This window comes from Oncorhynchus clarkii, chromosome 20, assembly GCF_045791955.1.
Source record: "Oncorhynchus clarkii lewisi isolate Uvic-CL-2024 chromosome 20, UVic_Ocla_1.0, whole genome shotgun sequence".
Lineage (NCBI taxonomy): Eukaryota > Metazoa > Chordata > Actinopteri > Salmoniformes > Salmonidae > Oncorhynchus > Oncorhynchus clarkii.
The window spans coordinates 1,605,096-1,627,414 of record NC_092166.1 but is presented as its reverse complement, the minus strand read 5'-3'; the positions used below and the strand labels follow the sequence as shown (position 1 = coordinate 1,627,414).

Below are 22,319 nucleotides of genomic sequence, written 5' to 3'. Positions count from 1 at the left end.
CAGAAACCTGAACACTCAGACACACAGTTATAGTCATGCCAGAAACCTGAAGACACAGACACATAGTTATAGTCATGCCAGAAACCTGGAGACACACAGTTATAGTCATGCCAGAAACCTGGAGACAGAGGCACATAGTTATAGTCATGCCAGAAACCTGGAGACACAGACACACAGTTATAGTCATGCCAGAAACCAAAACACACACAGTTATAGTCATGCCAGAAACCTGGAGACACAGACACACAGTTATAGTCATGCCAGAAACCTGAAGACACAGTTATAGTCATGCCAGAAACCTGAAGACACACAGTTATAGTCATGCCAGAAACCTGGAGACACAGACACATAGTTATAGTCATGCCAGAAACCTGGAGACACAGTTATAGTCATGCCAGAAACCTGGAGACACAGTTATAGTCATGCCAGAAACCTGGAGACACAGACACATAGTTATAGTCATGCCAGAAACCTGGAGACACAGTTATAGTCATGCCAGAAACCTGAAGACACAGTTATAGTCATGCCAGAAACCTGGAGACACACAGTTATAGTCATGCCAGAAACCTGGAGACACAGACACAAAGTTATAGTCATGCCAGAAACCTGGAGACACAGACACATAGTTATAGTCATGCCAGAAATCTGGAGACACAGGTATAGTCATGCCAGAAACCTGGAGACACACAGTTATATTCATGCCAGAAACATGGAGACACAGTTATAGTCAAGCCAGAAACATGAAGACACACAGTTATAGTCATGCCAGAAACCTGGAGACACACAGTTATAGTCAAGCCAGAAACCTGAAGACACACAGCTATAGTCATGCCAGAAACCAAAACACACACAGTTATAGTCATGCCAGAAACCTGGAGACACAGACACACAGTTATAGTCATGCCAGAAACCTGGAGACACAGTTATAGTCATGCCAGAAACCTGGAGACACAGTTATAGTCATGCCAGAAACCTGAACACTCAGACACACAGTTATAGTCATGCCAGAAACCTGAACACTCAGACACATAGTTAAAGTCATGCCAGAAACCTGAAGACACAGACACATAGTTATTGTCATGCCAGAAACCTGGAGACACAGTTATAGTCATGCCAGAAACCTGGAGACACAGACACATAGTTATAGTCATGCCAGAAACCTGAACACACAGACACACAGTTATAGTCATGCCAGAAACCTGAAGACACAGTTATAGTCATGACAGAAACCTGGATACACATAGTTATAGTCATGCCAGAAACCTGGAGACACAGTTATAGTCATGCCAGAAACCTGGAGACACAGTTATAGTCATGCCAGAAACCTGAAGACACAGTTATAGTCATGCCAGAAACCTGGAGACACAGACACACAGTTATAGTCAAGCCAGAAACATGAAGACACACAGCTATAGTCATGCCAGAAACCAAAACACACACAGTTATAGTCATGCCAGAAACCTGAAGACACAGCTATAGTCATGCCAGAAACCTGGAGACACAGACACATAGTTATAGTCATGACAGAAACCTGAAGACACAGACACACAGTTATAGTCATGCCAGAAACCTGGAGACACAGACACATAGTTATAGTCATGCCAGAAACCTGGAGACACATAGTTATAGTCATGCCAGAAACCTGAAGACACATAGTTATAGTCATGCCAGAAACCTGAAGACACAGACACACAGTTATAGTCATGCCAGAAACCTGGAGACACAGACACATAGTTATAGTCATGCCAGAAACCTGGAGACACAGACACATAGTTATAGTCATGCCAGAAACCTGGAGACACAGACACACAGTTATAGTCATGCCAGAAACCTGAAGACACAGACACATAGTTATAGTCATGCCAGAAACCTGGAGACACAGTTATAGTCATGCCAGAAACCTGGAGACACACAGTTATAGTCATGCCAGAAACCTGGAGACACAGTTATAGTCATGCCAGAAACCTGGAGACACAGTTATAGTCAAGCCAGAAACCTGAACACTCAGACACACAGTTATAGTCATGCCAGAAACCTGAAGACACAGACACATAGTTATAGTCATGCCAGAAACCTGGAGACACACAGTTATAGTCATGCCAGAAACCTGGAGACACAGACACACAGTTATAGTCATGCCAGAAACCAAAACACACACAGTTATAGTCATGCCAGAAACCTGAAGACACAGTTATAGTCATGCCAGAAACCTGGAGACACATAGTTATAGTCATGCCAGAAACCTGAAGACACATAGTTATAGTCATGCCAGAAACCTGAAGACACAGACACACAGTTATAGTCATGCCAGAAACCTAGAGACACACAGTTATAGTCATGTCAGAAACCTGGAGACACAGACACATAGTTATAGTCATGCCAGAAACCTGGAGACACATAGTTATAGTCATGCCAGAAACCTGAAGACATATAGTTATAGTCATGCCAGAAACCTGGAGACACAGTTATAGTCATGCCAGAAACCTGGAGACACAGACACATAGTTATAGTCATGCCAGAAACCTGGAGACACAGTTATAGTCATGCCAGAAACCTGGAGACACAGACACATAGTTATAGTCATGCCAGAAACCTGGAGACACAGTTATAGTCATGCCAGAAACCTGGAGACACAGACACATAGTTATAGTCATGCCAGAAACCTGGAGACACAGTTATAGTCATGCCAGAAACCTGGCGACACATAGTTATAGTCATGCCAGAAACCTGGAGACACAGACACATAGTTATAGTCATGCCAGAAACCTGGAGACACAGACACATAGTTATAGTCATGCCAGAAACCTGGAGACACAGACACATAGTTATAGTTATGCCAGAAACCTGGAGACACAGACACATAGTTATAGTCATGCCAGAAACCTGGAGACACAGACACATAGTTATAGTCATGCCAGAAACCTGGAGACACAGACACATAGTTATAGTCATGCCAGAAACCTGAAGACACATACACACAGTTATAGTAGACCTAATCATGCCATTGAGTTATGTGGTAACCAGCCCCAGGATTCAGAATGAAAATAACTCAATGGAAGTTCTTATAAGAGAGGAACATTTTTGGGCCTCATCTTTAGCTCACCCATGGAGCTGTACATGACAACACAGTTCTCATCGTTGTTCTTGAAGTTCGGCTGGTTGTTGTCCCATCTCTGGAATACTACTGGTGTACCGTCCATCCACCTGGACAGAACACAGGACACAATAACTTAGAACACAAGGATTCAAGAACTCAGAACACAGGACACAATAACTCAGAACACAAGGATTCAAGAACTCAGAACACAGGACACAATCACTAAGAACACAAGGATTCAAGATATCAGAACACAGGACACAATAACTCAGAACACAGGACACAATAACTCAGAACACAAGGATTCAAGAACTCAGAACACAGGACACAATCACTAAGAACACAAGGATTCAAGAACTCAGAACACAGGACACAATCACTCAGAACACAAGGATTCTAGAACTCAGAACACAGGACACAATAACTCAGAACACAGGACACAATAACTCAGAACACAATGATTCAAGAACTCAGAACACAGGACACAATAACTCAGAACACAAGGATTCAAGAACTCAGAACACAAGAACATGAGAACTCGGAACACAGGACACAATCACTCAGAACACAAGGATTCAAGAACTCAGAACACAGGACACAATAACTCAGAACACAAGGATTCAAGAACTCAGAACACAAGAACATGAAAACTCGGAACACAGGACACAATAACTAAGAACACAAGGATTCAAGAACTCAGAACACAAGAACATGAGAACTCAGAACACAGGACACAATCACTCAGAACACAAGGATTCAAGAACTCAGAACACAAGGAGTCAAGAACTCAAAACACAGGACACAATAACTCAGAACACAAGGATTCAAGAACTCAGAACACAAGAACATGAGAACTCAGAACACAAGAACATGAGAACTAAGAACACAAGAACATGAGAACTCAGAACACAAGAACATGAGAACTAAGAACACAAAACATAAGATACTGAATATCCCTTTGAGCATGGTGCATAATTACACTTTGGATGGTGTACACCCAGTCACTACAAAGATACAGGCGCCCATAATTAAGATGCTGGAGGGGAAAGAAACCACTCAGGGAGTTCACCATGAGGTCAATGGTGACATTAAACCAGTGTAATGGCTGTGATAGGAGAAAACTTAGGATGGATCAACAATCACAATACTAACCTGAATGATAGAGTGAAAAGAAGGAAGCCTGTACTGAACAGAAAATAAGGCAACAAGGCACTAAAGTAATTTGGCAAAAAAAATTGCAAAGTATTTAACTTTTTGTCCTGAATAAAAAGTGTTATGTTTGGGGAAAATCCAATACAACACATTACTGAGTACCACTCTTCATATTTTCAAGCATAGTGGTGGCTGCATCATGTTATGGGTATTTTTTATTTGTTTTTATTTTACCTTCATTTAACCAGGTAAGCTAGTTGAGAACAAGTTCTCATTTGCAACTGCGACCTGGCCAAGATAAAGCATAGCAGTTCGACACATACAACAACACAGAGTTACACATGGAATGAACAAAACATACAGTCAATAATACAGTAGAAAAAAAAAAGTCTATATACAGTGAGTGTAAATGAGGTCAAATAAGGGAGTTAAGGCAATAAATAGGCCATGGTGGTGAAGTAATTACAATATGGCAATTAAACACTGGAATGGTAGATGTGCAGAAGATGGATGTGCAAGTAGAGATACTGTGATGCAAAAGGAGCAAAATAAATAAATACAGTATGGGGATGAGGTAGATACAGTGGGGCAAAAAAGTATTTAGTCAGCCACCAATTGTGCAAGTTCTCCCACTTAAAAAGATGAGAGAGGCCTGTAATTTTCATCATAGGTACACTTCAACTATGACAGACAAAATGAGAAAAAAAATCCAGAAAATCACATTTAGGATTTTTTATGAATTTATTTGCAAATTATGGTGGAAAATAAGTATTTGGTCAATAACAAAAGTTTATCTCAATACTTTGTTATATACCCTTTGTTGGCAATGACAGAGGTCAAACGTTTTCTGTAAGTCTTCACAAGGTTTTCACACACTGTTGCTGGTATTTTGGCCCATTCCTCCATGCAGATCTCCTCTAGAGCAGTGATGGGCTATGAACAGGTGCAGTGATCTGTGAGCTGCTCTGACAGCTGGTTCTTAAAGCTAGTGAGGGAGATATGAGTCTCCAGCTTCAGGGATTTTTTCAGTTCGTTCCAGTCAGTGGCAGCAGAGAACTGGAAGGAAAGGCGACCAAAGGAGGAATTGGCTTTGGGGGTGACCAGTGAGATATACCTGCTGAAGCATGTGCTACGAGTGGGTGGTGCTATGGTGACCATTGAGCTGAGATAGGGTGGGGCTTTACCTAGCAGAGACTTGTAGATAACCTGTAGCCAGTGGGTTTGGCGACGAGTATGAAGCGAGGGCCAGCCAACGAGAGCGTACAGGTCGCAGTGGTGGGTAGTATATGGGGCTTTGGTGACAAAACGGATGGCACTGTGAGACTACATCCAGTTTGCTGAGTAGAGTGTTGGAGGCTATTTTATAGATGACATCACCGAAGTCAAGGATCGGTAGGATGGTCAGTTTTACGAGGGTTTGTTTTGCAGCATGAGTGAAGGAAGCTTTGTTGCGAAATAGGAAGCCGATTCTAGATTTAATTTTTGATTGGAGATGCTTAATGTGAGTCTGGAAGGAGAGTTTACAGTCTAGCCAGACACCTAGGTATTTGTAGTTATCCACATATTCTAAGTCAGAGCCGTCCAGAGTAGTGATGCTGGATGGGCGGGCAGGTGCAGGCAGCGATCGGTTGAGGAGCATGCATTTACTTTTATTTGCGTTTAAGAGCAGTTGGAGGCCACGGAAGGAGAGTTGTATGACATTGAAGCTTATGTTACTGTATATGTACTAATCAGAATACTACATGTTACTGTATATGTATGAGTTTTCTTTCTTGACCCTAGTACTGAAAATGTGTGTGTGAATGTGGTCAAGAGTTTAGAACAATGACGGTCTGTTCCTTGGTACAAATGAATCAGACTGGCTAGAGTGCTTATCTACACAAGAAAAAATTATAAATTATATTAAATTGGTAGGGAGACGGATGTGGGAAGGCTTGATACACAGCCTTTGTACTGGAACGGAGATGGCACGGGGTAGTGTTAGAACTAATGACGTCATTTTCAGTTTATAACCTGTGGTAACCTGTATTGTGGCAGTACTCTCTTGAATAAAGGCTGTTACTTGACTTTAAGACCGGGGCTCTGTCCATTCCTATAAAATAAGGGTCTTACAAATTCTTATGAATTGACAGAGTGTTTAATTTTATTTGGGAATTAAAACAGAGGAATCAAATTCCTTCAACACAGTTGGAGGCCATGGAAGGAGAGTTGTATGGCATTGAAGCTCGTCTGGAGGTTAGTTAACACAGTGTCCAAAGAACGGCCAGAAGTATACAGAATGGTGTCGTCTGCGTAGAGGTGGATTAGAGAATCACCAGCAGCAAGTGCGACATCATTGATGTATACAGAGAAGAGAGTCGGCCTGAGAATTGAACCCTGTGGCACCCCCATAGAGACTGCCAGAGGTCCGGACAACAGGCCCTCCGATTTGAGTAGTTGGTGAACCAGGCGAGGCAATCATTAGAGAAACCAAGGCTGTTGAGTCTGCCAATAAGAATACGGTGATTGACAGCGTCGAAAGCCTTGGCCAGATCAATGAATACGCCTGCACAGTAATGTTTCTTATCGATGGCGGTTATGATATCGTTAAGGACCTTGAGCGTGGCTGAGGTGAACCCATGACCAGCTCGGAAACTAGATTGCATAGCGGAGAAGGTACAATGTGATTCAAAATGGTCAGTAATCTGTTTGTTAACTTGGCTTTCGAAGACCTTAGAAAGACAGGGTAGGATAGATATAGGTCTGTAGCAGTTTGGGTCCAGAGTGTCTCCCCCTTTGAAGAGGGGGATGACCGTGGCAGCTTTCCAATCTTTGGGAATCTCAGATGATACGAAAGAGAGGTTGAACAGGCTAGTAATAGGGGTTGCAACAATTTCTGCAGATAATTTAAGAAAGAGAGGGTCCAGATTGTCTAGTCCGGCTAATTTGTAGGGGTCTAGATTTTGCAGCTCTTTCAGAACATCAGCTATCTGGATATGGGTGAAGGAGAAATGGTGGGGCTTAGGTGGGTTGCTGTGGAGGGTGCCGAGCAGTTGACCGGGGTAGGGGTAGCCGTAGAGAAATGCTTATTGAAATTCTCAATTATAGTGGATTTGTCGGTTTCCTAGCCTCAGAGCAGTGGGTAGCTGCGATGAGGTGCTCTTATTCTCCATGAACTTTTTTGAGTTTGTACTGCAGGATGCAAATTTCTGTTTAAAAAAGCTAGCCTTAGCTTTCCTAACTGCCTGTGTATATTGGTTCCTAACCTCCCTGAAAAGTTGCATATCACGGGGGCTATTCGATGCTAATGCAGTACGCCACAGGATGTGTTTGTGCTGGTCAAGGACAGTCAGGTCTGGAGTGACCCAAGGGCTATATCTATTCCTGGTTCTACATTTTTTGAATGGGGCATGCCTATTTAAGATGGTGAGGAAGGCACTTTTAAAGAATAACCAGGCATCCTCTACTGTCGGGATGAGGTCAATGTCGTCAATGCCAGGTCGATTAGAAAGGCCTGCTCGCAGAAGTGTTTTAGGGAGAGTTTGACAGTGATGAGGGGTGGTCGTTTTGCTCGCAGACCCATTACGGATGCAGGCAAGGAGGCAGTGATCGCTGAGATCTTGGTTGAAAACAGCAGAGGTGTATTTGGAGGGTGAGTTAGGATGATATCTATGAGGGTACCCGTGTTTACGGATTTGGGGTTATATCTGGTAGGTTCATTGATAACTTGTGTGAGATTGAGGGAATCAAGCTTAGATTGTAGGATGGCCGGGGTGTTAAGCATGTCCCAGTTTAGGTCACCTAGCAGCACGAGCTCAGAAGATAGATGGGGGGGGGGGGGGATTAAATCGCATATAGTGTTGAGGGCACAGCTGGGGGCAGAGGGTGGTCTATAGCAAGCGGCAACGGTGAGAGACTTGTTTCTGGAAAGGTGAATTTTTAGAAGTAGAAGCTCAAATTGTTTGGGTACAGACCTGGAAAGTAAGACAGAACGCTGCAGCAAATTGCAACACCGCCCCCTTTGGCAGTTCTACCTTGTCGGAAAATGTTGGAAATTTCAAGGTATGCTTGTCATCGTTAAGGATTGGGGAGGTTTTAAGGATAAAATTAAATGAAATGGAGCGTAGCACAAGAAAAATCCTAGAGGACAACCTGGTTCAGTCTGCTTTCCACCTGACACTAGGAGATGAATTCACCTTTCAGCAGAACAATAACCTAAAACACAAGGCCAAATCTACACTGAAGTTGCTTACCAAGAAGACAGCGAATGTTCCTGAGTGGCCGATATTAAAGTTTGACTTAAATCTACTTGAACATCTATGGCAAGAGCTGAAAATGGTTGTCTAGCAATGATCAACAACCAATTTGACAGAGCTTGAATAATGTTTTAAAGAATAATGGGTGTAACAGTATAACTTTAGACCGTCCCCTCACCCATACCCGGGCGCGAACCAGGGACCCTCTGCACACATCAACAACAGTCACCCACGAAGCATCGTTACCCATCGCTCCACAAAAGCCACGGGGAACTACTACTTCAAGGTCTCAGAGCAAGTGACGTCACCGATTGAAACGCTATTTAGCGCGAACACCGCTAACTAGCTAGCCATTTCACATCCGTTACATGGGCAAATGTTGCAGAATCCAGGTGTGGAAAGCTCTTAGAGACCCAGAAAGACTCACAGCCGTAATCGCTGCCAAGGGTGATTCTATCATGTATTCACTCAGAGGTGGGAATACTTATGTAAATTAGATATGTCTGTATTTCATTTTCAATAAATGTGTAAACATTTCTAAAAACAAGTTTGTACTTTGTCATCATGGGGTATTGTGTGTTGACTATAAAATATACTATTTAACCCATTTTGAATTCAGGCTGTAACAACAAAATGTGGAATAAATCAAGGGGTATGAATCCTTTCTAAATGAACTGTATGTATTACTGATAAGTCAGTAATACTCACACGAAACATGGAACTCAGAACACAAGAACTCAGCAACACACAAGACATAGAACACATAAAGAACACGGACAATACACAGAAAATATGCTTTGTTCATGTCATGCCGGAATGTTCGGAAATACAACTTCTAAACACGGAGCAATGAGGTGTGCATTCACATGCTTTGAACTGATTGAGAACGCCAACTGGCTAATGTCTAAGTAGCTACGTCAACCCATGAACAAAAAGCGCAGCCAACACTCTCTCATCCAAATTATAGTGTTAAAAAAAGGTCCAAATAAATTGGATAAATAATGTTTTGTTAAGTTATGTTCTTGGTAGGTGACGTCAGAGTTCAGCATGTCTGAAAAGTCTTCAATTGGAGGTCCTTTCAAACCGATTTCTCCCAGAAAGGAAGCTCGTATTTCAGAGTGTCTAACATGTCATGAATGCAGCAATAGAACAGCAGTTTGACACCACTAGTTTAGAAGTGATATAAAAAACGTTTTATTTTTCTCTGTTTGATATTCTTCTTTTACTCATTTTATACTCACCCGAAAGAGCGATCAAGATCAACTGTGAGCCCGATGTAATGGCTTCCTAATTGCTCTTTATTGATCTGAAAAAAGAGCAATTAGCATTAGGGACCAGCTGTCTTGGAGTCCACATGGGCCAGCGTCCGTTTCAACACCTTGTAGAGTCCAAGCCCTGACCAACTGAGGGCAAAAGGAGGTGCAACTCCATATTAGAAAGGTGTTCTTAATGTTTTGTTGATTCAGTGTATTTCAGTGGTGGAAAAATGACCCAATTGTCATAATTGAGTAAAAGTAAAGATACCTTAATATAAAATGAAAGTCACCCAGTAAAATACTCCTTGAGTAAAAGTCTAAAAGTATCTTTTTAAAAACACTTAAGTATCAAAAGTAAATGTCAAAATCCTTATATTAAGCAAATCTTTTCTATTTACGGATAGCCAGGGGCACACTCCACACATCATTTACAAATGAAGCCTTTGTGTTCCGTGAGGCCGTGAGTCCGCCAGATCAGAGGCAGAGGATTACCAGGGATGTTCTCTTGATTAGTGCGTGAATTATACCATTTTCCTGTCCTGCTAAGCATTCAAAACATTACTTTTGGGTGTCAGGGAAAATGTATGGAGGTAAAAGTATATCATTTATTTTAGGAATGTAGTGAAGGAAAAGTAAAAGTAGTCAAAAAATATAAATGTGAAGAACAGATACCCAAAAAACGACTTAAGTAGTACTTTAAAGTATGTTTACCTAAGCACTATACACCACTTGTGTATATAGCTCTACCAATGTGTTTGAAGGCAGGACTATAGCGAAACTATAGGTGTTTACCTTTTTCCACAGAAATGTATTTTCTGTTAGTCCGTTGATAACAACAAGGTCCCCATGCCTCTGCTGACAGTAGTGCCTGGCATTCTCCATGGCCAGCACTTCAGTATTAAAGTAATATTGAGAGCCTCCATACTCCAGCCAGCCATCCTCTGTCACATTATACTCTAGACAGGGTTAGAAAATACTCATATAAGTTATGTACAATTAAGTCCCCTCTGGAGACCGAGCAGATTAGTCCTCTCTAGAGAACAAGCAGATTCGTCTCCTCTAGAGACCATTCAGATTAGTCCCCTCTAGAGACCAAGCACATCTAGAGAGGGGACTTATCTGCTTGGTTTGGTCTCCAGAGTGGGGACTTATCTGAATGGTGTAGTCTCCAGAGTGGGGACTTATTTGCTTGGTGTAGTCTCTAGGGAGGGGACTTATCTGAAAGGTGTAGACTCCAGAGTGAGGACTTATTTGCCTGGTGTAGTCTCTAGAGGGGGGACTAATTTGCTTGGTCTAATCTCTAGAGAAGGGACTTATTTGCTTGGTGCACTCTCTAGAGACGGGACTTATTTACTTGGTGTAGTCTCTAGAGAAGGGACTAACCTCCTAATGTAGTCTGTAGAGGGGACTTGTCTGCTCGGTCTCTAGAGGGGACTTGTCTGCTCGGTCTCTAGAGGGGACTTGTCTGCTCGGTCTCTAGAGGGAACTTGTCTGTTGGGTCTCTCGAGGAGACTTGTCTGCTCGGTCTCTAGAGGGAACTAGTCTGCTCGGTCTCTAGAGGGGACTTGTCTGCTCGGTCTCTAGAGGGGGCTTGTCTGCTCAGTCTCTAGAGGTGGCTTGTCTGCTCGGTCTCTAGAGGGAACTTGTCTGCTCGGTCTCTCGAGGAGACTTGTCTGCTCGGTCTCTAGAGGGGACTTGCCTGCTCGGTCTCTAGAGGGGACTTGTCTGCTCGGTCTCTCGAGGAGACTTGTCTGCTCGGTCTCTAGAGGGGACATGTCTGCTCGGTCTCTAGAGGGGACTTGTCTGCTCGGTCTCTAGAGGGGGCTTGTCTGCTTCGTCTCTAGAGGTGGCTTGTCTGCTCGGTCTCTAGAGGGGACTTGTCTGCTCGGTCTCAAGAGGGAACTTGTCTGCTCGGTGTGTAGAGGGGACTTGTCAGCTCGGTGTCTCGAGGGACTTGCCTGCTCGGTCTCTAGAGGGGACTTGTCTGCACGGTCTCTCAAGGGGATTTGTCTGCTCGGTGTCGAGAGGGAACTTGTCTGCTCGGTATCTAGAGGGAACTTGTCTGCTCAATCTCTAGAGGGGACTTGTCTGCTCGGTGTCTCGAGGGACTTGCCTGCTCGGTCTCTAGAGGGAACTTGTCTGCTCAGTCTCTCGAGGGGACTTGTCTACACGGTCTCTCGAGGGGACTTGTCTGCTAGGTCTCTAGAGGGGACTTGTCTGCTCGGTCTCTAGAGGGAACTTGTCTGCTCGGTGTCAAGAGGGAACTTGTCTGCTCGGTCTCTAGAGGGAACTTGTCTGCTCGATCTCTAGAGGGGACTTGTCTGCTCGGTGTCTCGAGGGAACTTGTCTGCTCGGTCTCTAGAGGGGACTTGTCTGCTCAGTCTCTAGAGGGAACTTGTCTGCTAGGTCTCTCGAGGAGACTTGTCTGCTCGGTCTCTAGAGGGAACTTGTCTGCTCGGTCTCTCGAGGAGACTTGTCTGCTCGGTCTCTCGAGGAGACTTGTCTGCTCGGTCACTAGAGGGGACTTGTCTGCTCGGTCTCTAAAGGGAACTTGTCTGCTCGGTCTCTAGAGGGGACTTGCCTGCTCGTTCTCTAGAGGGAACTTGTCTGCTCGGTCTCTCGAGGGGACTTGTCTGCACGGTCTCTCGAGGGGACTTGTCTGCTAGGTCTCTAGAGGGGACTTGTTTGCTCGGTCTCTAGAGGGAACTTGTCTGCTCGGTGTCGAGAGGGAACTTGTCTGCTCGGTCTCTAGAGGGAACTTGTCTGCTCGGTCTCTAGAGGGAACTTGGCTGCTCAGTCTCTCGAGGGGACTTGTCTGCTCGGTCTCTAGAGGGAACTTGTCTGCTCAGTCTCTCGAGGAGGCTTGTCTGCTCGGTCTCTCGAGGAGACTTGTCTGCTCGGTCTCTATAGGGGACTTGTCTGCTCGGTCTCTCGAGGAGACTTTTCTGCTCGGTCTCTAGAGGGAACTTGTCTGCTCGGTCTCTAGAGGGAACTTGTCTGCTCGGTCTCTCGAGGGGACTTGTCTGCTTCGTCTCTAGAGGTGGCTTGTCTGCTCGGTCTCTAGAGGGAACTTGTCTGCTCGGTGTTTACAGGGAACTTGTCTGCTCGGTGTCTCGAGGGACTTGCCTGCTCGGTCTCTAGAGGGAACTTGTCTGCTCGGTCTCTCGAGGGGACTTGTCTGCACGGTCTCTCGAGGGGATTTGTCTGCTCGGTGTCTAGAGGGAACTTGTCTGCTTGGTCTCTAGAGGGAACTTGTCTGCTCGGTCTCTAGAGGGAACTTGTCTGCTCGGTCTCTAGAGGGAACTTGGCTGCTCAGTCTCTCGAGGGGACTTGTCTGCTCGGTCTCTAGAGGGAACTTGTCTGCTCAGTCTCTCGAGGAGGCTTGTCTGCTCGGTCTCTCGAGGAGACTTGTCTGCTCGGTCTCTATAGGGGACTTGTCTGCTCGGTCTCTCGAGGAGACTTTTCTGCTCGGTCTCTAGAGGGAACTTGTCTGCTCGGTCTCTAGAGGGGACTTGTCTGCTCGGTCTCTAGAGGGGACTTGTCTGCTTCGTCTCTAGAGGTGGCTTGTCTGCTCGGTCTCTAGAGGGAACTTGTCTGCTCGGTGTTTACAGGGAACTTGTCTGCTCTGTGTCTCGAGGGACTTGCCTGCTCGGTCTCTAGAGGGAACTTGTCTGCTCGGTCTCTCGAGGGGACTTGTCTGCACGGTCTCTCGAGGGGATTTGTCTGCTCGGTGTCGAGAGGGAACTTGTCTGCTTGGTCTCTAGAGGGAACTTGTCTGCTCGATCTCTAGAGGGGACTTGTCTGCTCTGTGTCTCGAGGGACTTGCCTGCTCGGTCTCTAGAGGGAACTTGTCTGCTCGGTCTCTCGAGGGGACTTGTCTACACGGTCTCTCGAGGAGACTTGTCTGCTAGGTCTCTAGAGGGGACTTGTCTGCTCGGTCTCTAGAGGGAACTTGTCTGCTTGGTGTCGAGAGGGAACTTGTCTGCTCGGTCTCTAGAGGGAACTTGTCTGCTCGGTCTATCGAGGGGACTTGTCTGCTCAGTCTCTCGAGGGGATTTGTCTGCTCAGTGTCGAGAGGGAACTTGTCTGCTCGGTCTCTAGAGGGAACTTGTCTGCTCGGTCTCTCGAGGGGACTTGTCTGCACGGTCTCTCGAGGGGACTTGTCTGCTAGGTCTCTAGAGGGGACTTGTTTGCTCGGTCTCTAGAGGGAACTTGTCTGCTCGGTGTCGAGAGGGAACTTGTCTGCTCGGTCTCTAGAGGGAACTTGTCTGCTCGGTCTCTAGAGGGAACTTGGCTGCTCAGTCTCTCGAGGGGACTTGTCTGCTCGGTCTCTAGAGGGAACTTGTCTGCTCAGTCTCTCGAGGAGGCTTGTCTGCTCGGTCTCTCGAGGAGACTTGTCTGCTCGGTCTCTATAGGGGACTTGTCTGCTCGGTCTCTCGAGGAGACTTTTCTGCTCGGTCTCTAGAGGGAACTTGTCTGCTCGGTCTCTAGAGGGAACTTGTCTGCTCGGTCTCTCGAGGGGACTTGTCTGCTCGGTCTCTAGAGGGAACTTGTCTGCTCGGTCTCTAGAGGGAACTTATCTGCTCTGTGTTTACAGGGAACTTGTCTGCTCAGTGTCTCGAGGGACTTGCCTGCTCGGTCTCTAGAGGGAACTTGTCTACTCGGTCTCTCGAGGGGATTTGTCTGCTCGGTGTCGAGAGGGAACTTGTCTGCTCGGTCTCTAGAGGGAACTTGTCTGCTCAATCTCTAGAGGGGACTTGTCTGCTCGGTGTCTCGAGGGACTTGCCTGCTCGGTCTCTAGAGGGGACTTGTCTGCACGGTCTCTCAAGGGGATTTGTCTGCTCGGTGTCGAGAGGGAACTTGTCTGCTCGGTCTCTAGAGGGAACTTGTCTGCTCAATCTCTAGAGGGGACTTGTCTGCTCGGTGTCTCGAGGGACTTGCCTGCTCGGTCTCTAGAGGGAACTTGTCTGCTCAGTCTCTCGAGGGAACTTGTCTACACGGTCTCTCGAGGGGACTTGTCTGCTAGGTCTCTAGAGGGGACTTGTCTGCTCGGTCTCTAGAGGGAACTTGTCTGCTCGGTGTCAAGAGGGAACTTGTCTGCTCGGTCTCTAGAGGGAACTTGTCTGCTCGATCTCTAGAGGGGACTTGTCTGCTCGGTGTCTCGAGGGAACTTGTCTGCTCGGTCTCTAGAGGGGACTTGTCTGCTCAGTCTCTAGAGGGAACTTGTCTGCTAGGTCTCTCGAGGAGACTTGTCTGCTCGGTCTCTAGAGGGAAATGGTCTGCTCGGTCTCTCGAGGAGACTTGTCTGCTCGGTCTCTCGAGGAGACTTGTCTGCTCGGTCACTAGAGGGGACTTGTCTGCTCGGTCTCTAAAGGGAACTTGTCTGCTCGGTCTCTAGAGGGGACTTGCCTGCTCGGTCTCTAGAGGGAACTTGTCTGCTCGGTCTCTCGAGGGGACTTGTCTGCACGGTCTCTCGAGGGGACTTGTCTGCTAGGTCTCTAGAGGGGACTTGTTTGCTCGGTCTCTAGAGGGAACTTGTCTGCTCGGTGTCGAGAGGGAACTTGTCTGCTCGGTCTCTAGAGGGAACTTGTCTGCTCGGTCTCTAGAGGGAACTTGGCTGCTCAGTCTCTCGAGGGGACTTGTCTGCTCGGTCTCTAGAGGGAACTTGTCTGCTCAGTCTCTCGAGGAGGCTTGTCTGCTCGGTCTCTCGAGGAGACTTGTCTGCTCGGTCTCTATAGGGGACTTGTCTGCTCGGTCTCTCGAGGAGACTTTTCTGCTCGGTCTCTAGAGGGAACTTGTCTGCTCGGTCTCTAGAGGGAACTTGTCTGCTCGGTCTCTCGAGGGGACTTGTCTGCTTCGTCTCTAGAGGTGGCTTGTCTGCTCGGTCTCTAGAGGGAACTTGTCTGCTCGGTGTTTACAGGGAACTTGTCTGCTCGGTGTCTCGAGGGACTTGCCTGCTCGGTCTCTAGAGGGAACTTGTCTGCTCGGTCTCTCGAGGGGACTTGTCTGCACGGTCTCTCGAGGGGATTTGTCTGCTCGGTGTCTAGAGGGAACTTGTCTGCTTGGTCTCTAGAGGGAACTTGTCTGCTCGGTCTCTAGAGGGAACTTGTCTGCTCGGTCTCTAGAGGGAACTTGGCTGCTCAGTCTCTCGAGGGGACTTGTCTGCTCGGTCTCTAGAGGGAACTTGTCTGCTCAGTCTCTCGAGGAGGCTTGTCTGCTCGGTCTCTCGAGGAGACTTGTCTGCTCGGTCTCTATAGGGGACTTGTCTGCTCGGTCTCTCGAGGAGACTTTTCTGCTCGGTCTCTAGAGGGAACTTGTCTGCTCGGTCTCTAGAGGGGACTTGTCTGCTCGGTCTCTAGAGGGGACTTGTCTGCTTCGTCTCTAGAGGTGGCTTGTCTGCTCGGTCTCTAGAGGGAACTTGTCTGCTCGGTGTTTACAGGGAACTTGTCTGCTCGGTGTCTCGAGGGACTTGCCTGCTCGGTCTCTAGAGGGAACTTGTCTGCTCGTTCTCTCGAGGGGACTTGTCTGCACGGTCTCTCGAGGGGATTTGTCTGCTCGGTGTCGAGAGGGAACTTGTCTGCTTGGTCTCTAGAGGGAACTTGTCTGCTCGATCTCTAGAGGGGACTTGTCTGCTCTGTGTCTCGAGGGACTTGTCTGCTCTGTGTCTCGAGGGACTTGCATGCTCGGTCTCTAGAGGGAACTTGTCTGCTCGGTCTCTCGAGGGGACTTGTCTACACGGTCTCTCGAGGAGACTTGTCTGCTAGGTCTCTAGAGGGGACTTGTCTGCTCGGTCTCTAGAGGGAACTTGTCTGCTTGGTGTCGAGAGGGAACTTGTCTGCTCGGTCTCTAGAGGGAACTTGTCTGCTCGGTCTATCGAGGGGACTTGTCTGCTCAGTCTCTCGAGGGGATTTGTCTGCTCAGTGTCGAGAGGGAACTTGTCTGCTCGGTCTCTAGAGGGAACTTGTCTGCTTGATCTCTAGAGGGGACTTGTCTGCTCGGTCTCTAGAGGGAACTTATCTGCTCTGTGTTTACAGGGAACTTGTCTGCTCAGTGTCTCGAGGGACTTGCCTGCTAGGTCTCTAGAGGGAACTTGTCTACTCGGTCTCTCGAGGGAACTTGTCTACTCGGTCTCTTGAGGGGACTTGTCTGCTCGGTCTCTCGAGGAGACTTGTCTGCTCGGTCTCTATAGGGGACTTGTCTGCTCGGTCTCTCGAGGAGACTTTTCTGCTCGGTCTCTAGAGGGAACTTGTCTGCTCGGTCTCTAGAGGGAACTTGTCTGCTCGGTCTCTCGAGGAGACTTGTCTGCTCGGTCTCTAGAGGGGAATTGTCTGCTCGGTCTCTAGAGGGGACTTGTCTGCTCAATCTCTAGAGGGGACTTGTCTGCTCGGTGTCTCGAGGGACTTGCCTGCTCGGTCTCTAGAGGGAACTTGTCTGCTCAGTCTCTCGAGGGAACTTGTCTACACGGTCTCTCGAGGGGACTTGTCTGCTAGGTCTCTAGAGGGGACTTGTCTGCTCGGTCTCTAGAGGGAACTTGTCTGCTCGGTGTCAAGAGGGAACTTGTCTGCTCGGTCTCTAGAGGGAACTTGTCTGCTCGATCTCTAGAGGGGACTTGTCTGCTCGGTGTCTCGAGGGAACTTGTCTGCTCGGTCTCTAGAGGGGACTTGTCTGCTCAGTCTCTAGAGGGAACTTGTCTGCTAGGTCTCTCGAGGAGACTTGTCTGCTCGGTCTCTAGAGGGAACTTGTCTGCTCGGTCTCTCGAGGAGACTTGTCTGCTCGGTCTCTCGAGGAGACTTGTCTGCTCGGTCACTAGAGGGGACTTGTCTGCTCGGTCTCTAAAGGGAACTTGTCTGCTCGGTCTCTAGAGGGGACTTGCCTGCTCGGTCTCTAGAGGGAACTTGTCTGCTCGGTCTCTCGAGGGGACTTGTCTGCACGGTCTCTCGAGGGGACTTGTCTGCTAGGTCTCTAGAGGGGACTTGTTTGCTCGGTCTCTAGAGGGAACTTGTCTGCTCGGTGTCGAGAGGGAACTTGTCTGCTCGGTCTCTAGAGGGAACTTGTCTGCTCGGTCTCTAGAGGGAACTTGGCTGCTCAGTCTCTCGAGGGGACTTGTCTGCTCGGTCTCTAGAGGGAACTTGTCTGCTCAGTCTCTCGAGGAGGCTTGTCTGCTCGGTCTCTCGAGGAGACTTGTCTGCTCGGTCTCTATAGGGGACTTGTCTGCTCGGTCTCTCGAGGAGACTTTTCTGCTCGGTCTCTAGAGGGAACTTGTCTGCTCGGTCTCTAGAGGGAACTTGTCTGCTCGGTCTCTCGAGGGGACTTGTCTGCTTCGTCTCTAGAGGTGGCTTGTCTGCTCGGTCTCTAGAGGGAACTTGTCTGCTCGGTGTTTACAGGGAACTTGTCTGCTCGGTGTCTCGAGGGACTTGCCTGCTCGGTCTCTAGAGGGAACTTGTCTGCTCGGTCTCTCGAGGGGACTTGTCTGCACGGTCTCTCGAGGGGATTTGTCTGCTCGGTGTCTAGAGGGAACTTGTCTGCTTGGTCTCTAGAGGGAACTTGTCTGCTCGGTCTCTAGAGGGAACTTGTCTGCTCGGTCTCTAGAGGGAACTTGGCTGCTCAGTCTCTCGAGGGGACTTGTCTGCTCGGTCTCTAGAGGGAACTTGTCTGCTCAGTCTCTCGAGGAGGCTTGTCTGCTCGGTCTCTCGAGGAGACTTGTCTGCTCGGTCTCTATAGGGGACTTGTCTGCTCGGTCTCTCGAGGAGACTTTTCTGCTCGGTCTCTAGAGGGAACTTGTCTGCTCGGTCTCTAGAGGGGACTTGTCTGCTCGGTCTCTAGAGGGGACTTGTCTGCTTCGTCTCTAGAGGTGGCTTGTCTGCTCGGTCTCTAGAGGGAACTTGTCTGCTCGGTGTTTACAGGGAACTTGTCTGCTCGGTGAATCGAGGGACTTGCCTGCTCGGTCTCTAGAGGGAACTTGTCTGCTCGTTCTCTCGAGGGGACTTGTCTGCACGGTCTCTCGAGGGGATTTGTCTGCTCGGTGTCGAGAGGGAACTTGTCTGCTTGGTCTCTAGAGGGAACTTGTCTGCTCGATCTCTAGAGGGGACTTGTCTGCTCTGTGTCTCGAGGGACTTGTCTGCTCTGTGTCTCGAGGGACTTGCCTGCTCGGTCTCTAGAGGGAACTTGTCTGCTCGGTCTCTCGAGGGGACTTGTCTACACGGTCTCTCGAGGAGACTTGTCTGCTAGGTCTCTAGAGGGGACTTGTCTGCTCGGTCTCTAGAGGGAACTTGTCTGCTTGGTGTCGAGAGGGAACTTGTCTGCTCGGTCTCTAGAGGGAACTTGTCTGCTCGGTCTATCGAGGGGACTTGTCTGCTCAGTCTCTCGAGGGGATTTGTCTGCTCAGTGTCGAGAGGGAACTTGTCTGCTCGGTCTCTAGAGGGAACTTGTCTGCTTGATCTCTAGAGGGGACTTGTCTGCTCGGTCTCTAGAGGGAACTTATCTGCTCTGTGTTTACAGGGAACTTGTCTGCTCAGTGTCTCGAGGGACTTGCCTGCTCGGTCTCTAGAGGGAACTTGTCTACTCGGTCTCTCGAGGGAACTTGTCTACTCGGTCTCTTGAGGGGACTTGTCTGCTCGGTCTCTCGAGGAGACTTGTCTGCTCGGTCTCTATAGGGGACTTGTCTGCTCGGTCTCTCGAGGAGACTTTTCTGCTCGGTCTCTAGAGGGAACTTGTCTGCTCGGTCTCTAGAGGGAACTTGTCTGCTCGGTCTCTCGAGGAGACTTGTCTGCTCGGTCTCTAGAGGGGAATTGTCTGCTCGGTCTCTAGAGGGGACTTGTCTGCTCGGTCTCTCGAGGAGACTTGTCTGCTCGGTCTCTAGAGGGGACTTGTCTGCTCGGTGTCTAGAGGGGACTTGTCTGCTTTGTCTCTAGAGGGGGCTTGTCTGCTTCGTCTCTAGAGGTGGCTTGTCTGCTCGGTCTCTAGAGGGAACTTGTCTGCTCGGTGTTTACAGGGAACTTGTCTGCTCGGTGTCTCGAGGGACTTGCCTGCTCGGTCTCTAGAGGGAACTTGTCTGCTCGGTCTCTCGAGGGGACTTGTCTGCACGGTCTCTCGAGGGGATTTGTCTGCTCGGTGTCGAGAGGGAACTTGTCTGCTTGGTCTCTAGAGGGAACTTGTCTGCTCGATCTCTAGAGGGGACTTGTCTGCTCTGTGTCTCGAGGGACTTGCCTGCTCGGTCTCTAGAGGGAACTTGTCTGCTCGGTCTCTCGAGGGGACTTGTCTGCACGGTCTCTCGAGGGGATTTGTCTGCTCGGTGTCTAGAGGGAACTTGTCTGCTTGGTCTCTAGAGGGAACTTGTCTGCTCGGTCTCTAGAGGGAACTTGTCTGCTCGGTCTCTAGAGGGAACTTGGCTGCTCAGTCTCTCGAGGGGACTTGTCTGCTCGGTCTCTAGAGGGAACTTGTCTGCTCAGTCTCTCGAGGAGGCTTGTCTGCTCGGTCTCTCGAGGAGACTTGTCTGCTCGGTCTCTATAGGGGACTTGTCTGCTCGGTCTCTCGAGGAGACTTTTCTGCTCGGTCTCTAGAGGGAACTTGTCTGCTCGGTCTCTAGAGGGGACTTGTCTGCTCGGTCTCTAGAGGGGACTTGTCTGCTTCGTCTCTAGAGGTGGCTTGTCTGCTCGGTCTCTAGAGGGAACTTGTCTGCTCGGTGTTTACAGGGAACTTGTCTGCTCGGTGTCTCGAGGGACTTGCCTGCTCGGTCTCTAGAGGGAACTTGTCTGCTCGTTCTCTCGAGGGGACTTGTCTGCACGGTCTCTCGGGGGGATTTGTCTGCTCGGTGTCGAGAGGGAACTTGTCTGCTTGGTCTCTAGAGGGAACTTGTCTGCTCGATCTCTAGATGGGACTTGTCTGCTCTGTGTCTCGAGGGACTTGTCTGCTCTGTGTCTCGAGGGACTTGCCTGCTCGGTCTCTAGAGGGAACTTGTCTGCTCGGTCTCTCGAGGGGACTTGTCTACACGGTCTCTCGAGGAGACTTGTCTGCTAGGTCTCTAGAGGGGACTTGTCTGCTCGGTCTCTAGAGGGAACTTGTCTGCTTGGTGTCGAGAGGGAACTTGTCTGCTCGGTCTCTAGAGGGAACTTGTCTGCTCGGTCTATCGAGGGGACTTGTCTGCTCAGTCTCTCGAGGGGATTTGTCTGCTCAGTGTCGAGAGGGAACTTGTCTGCTCGGTCTCTAGAGGGAACTTGTCTGCTTGATCTCTAGAGGGGACTTGTCTGCTCGGTCTCTAGAGGGAACTTATCTGCTCTGTGTTTACAGGGAACTTGTCTGCTCAGTGTCTCGAGGGACTTGCCTGCTCGGTCTCTAGAGGGAACTTGTCTACTCGGTCTCTCGAGGGAACTTGTCTACTCGGTCTCTTGAGGGGACTTGTCTGCTCGGTCTCTCGAGGAGACTTGTCTGCTCGGTCTCTATAGGGGACTTGTCTGCTCGGTCTCTAGAGGGAACTTGTCTGCTCGGTCTCTAGAGGGAACTTGTCTGCTCGGTCTCTCGAGGAGACTTGTCTGCTCGGTCTCTAGAGGGGAATTGTCTGCTCGGTCTCTAGAGGGGACTTGTCTGCTCGGTCTCTCGAGGAGACTTGTCTGCTCGGTCTCTAGAGGGGACTTGTCTGCTCGGTGTCTAGAGGGGACTTGTCTGCTTTGTCTCTAGAGGGGGCTTGTCTGCTTCGTCTCTAGAGGTGGCTTGTCTGCTCGGTCTCTAGAGGGAACTTGTCTGCTCGGTGTTTACAGGGAACTTGTCTGCTCGGTGTCTCGAGGGACTTGCCTGCTCGGTCTCTAGAGGGAACTTGTCTGCTCGGTCTCTCGAGGGGACTTGTCTGCACGGTCTCTCGAGGGGATTTGTCTGCTCGGTGTCGAGAGGGAACTTGTCTGCTTGGTCTCTAGAGGGAACTTGTCTGCTCGATCTCTAGAGGGGACTTGTCTGCTCTGTGTCTCGAGGGACTTGCCTGCTCGGTCTCTAGAGGGAACTTGTCTGCTCGGTCTCTCGAGGGGACTTGTCTACACGGTCTCTCGAGGAGACTTGTCTGCTAGGTCTCTAGAGGGGACTTGTCTGCTCGGTCTCTAGAGGGAACTTGTCTGCTTGGTGTCGAGAGGGAACTTGTCTGCTCGGTCTCTAGAGGGAACTTGTCTGCTCGGTCTCTCGAGGGGACTTGTCTGCTCAGTCTCTCGAGGGGATTTGTCTGCTCAGTGTCGAGAGGGAACTTGTCTGCTCGGTCTCTAGAGGGAACTTGTCTGCTTGATCTCTAGAGGGGACTTGTCTGCTCGGTCTCTAGAGGGAACTTATCTGCTCTGTGTTTACAGGGAACTTGTCTGCTCAGTGTCTCGAGGAACTTGCCTGCTCGGTCTCTAGAGGGAACTTGTCTACTCGGTCTCTCGAGGGAACTTGTCTACTCGGTCTCTCGAGGGGACTTGTCTGCACGGTCTCTCGAGGGGACTTGTCTGCTAGGTCTCTAGAGGGGACTTGTCTGCTCGGTCTCTAGAGGGAACTTGTCTGCTCGGTCTCTAGAGGGAACTTATCTGCTCTGTGTCTAGGGGGGACTTGTCTGCTCGGTCTCTA

General features: G+C 48.8%; 1 protein-coding gene across 1 annotated transcript in view; it reads right to left on the bottom strand.

Moving 5' to 3' along the window:
- LOC139377204 (macrophage mannose receptor 1-like) overlaps window positions 1-22,319 on the bottom strand; it is a 102,286-nt gene that overhangs the window by 31,740 nt on the left and 48,227 nt on the right. The window contains exons 17-19 of the mRNA XM_071120205.1: window positions 10,533-10,696; window positions 9,726-9,790; window positions 3,104-3,204 (exon numbers count right to left, since the gene is read on the bottom strand). Coding sequence (XP_070976306.1) covers window positions 3,104-3,204; window positions 9,726-9,790; window positions 10,533-10,696 — 330 coding nt within the window. The remainder of the gene's footprint in view (window positions 1-3,103; window positions 3,205-9,725; window positions 9,791-10,532; window positions 10,697-22,319) is intronic.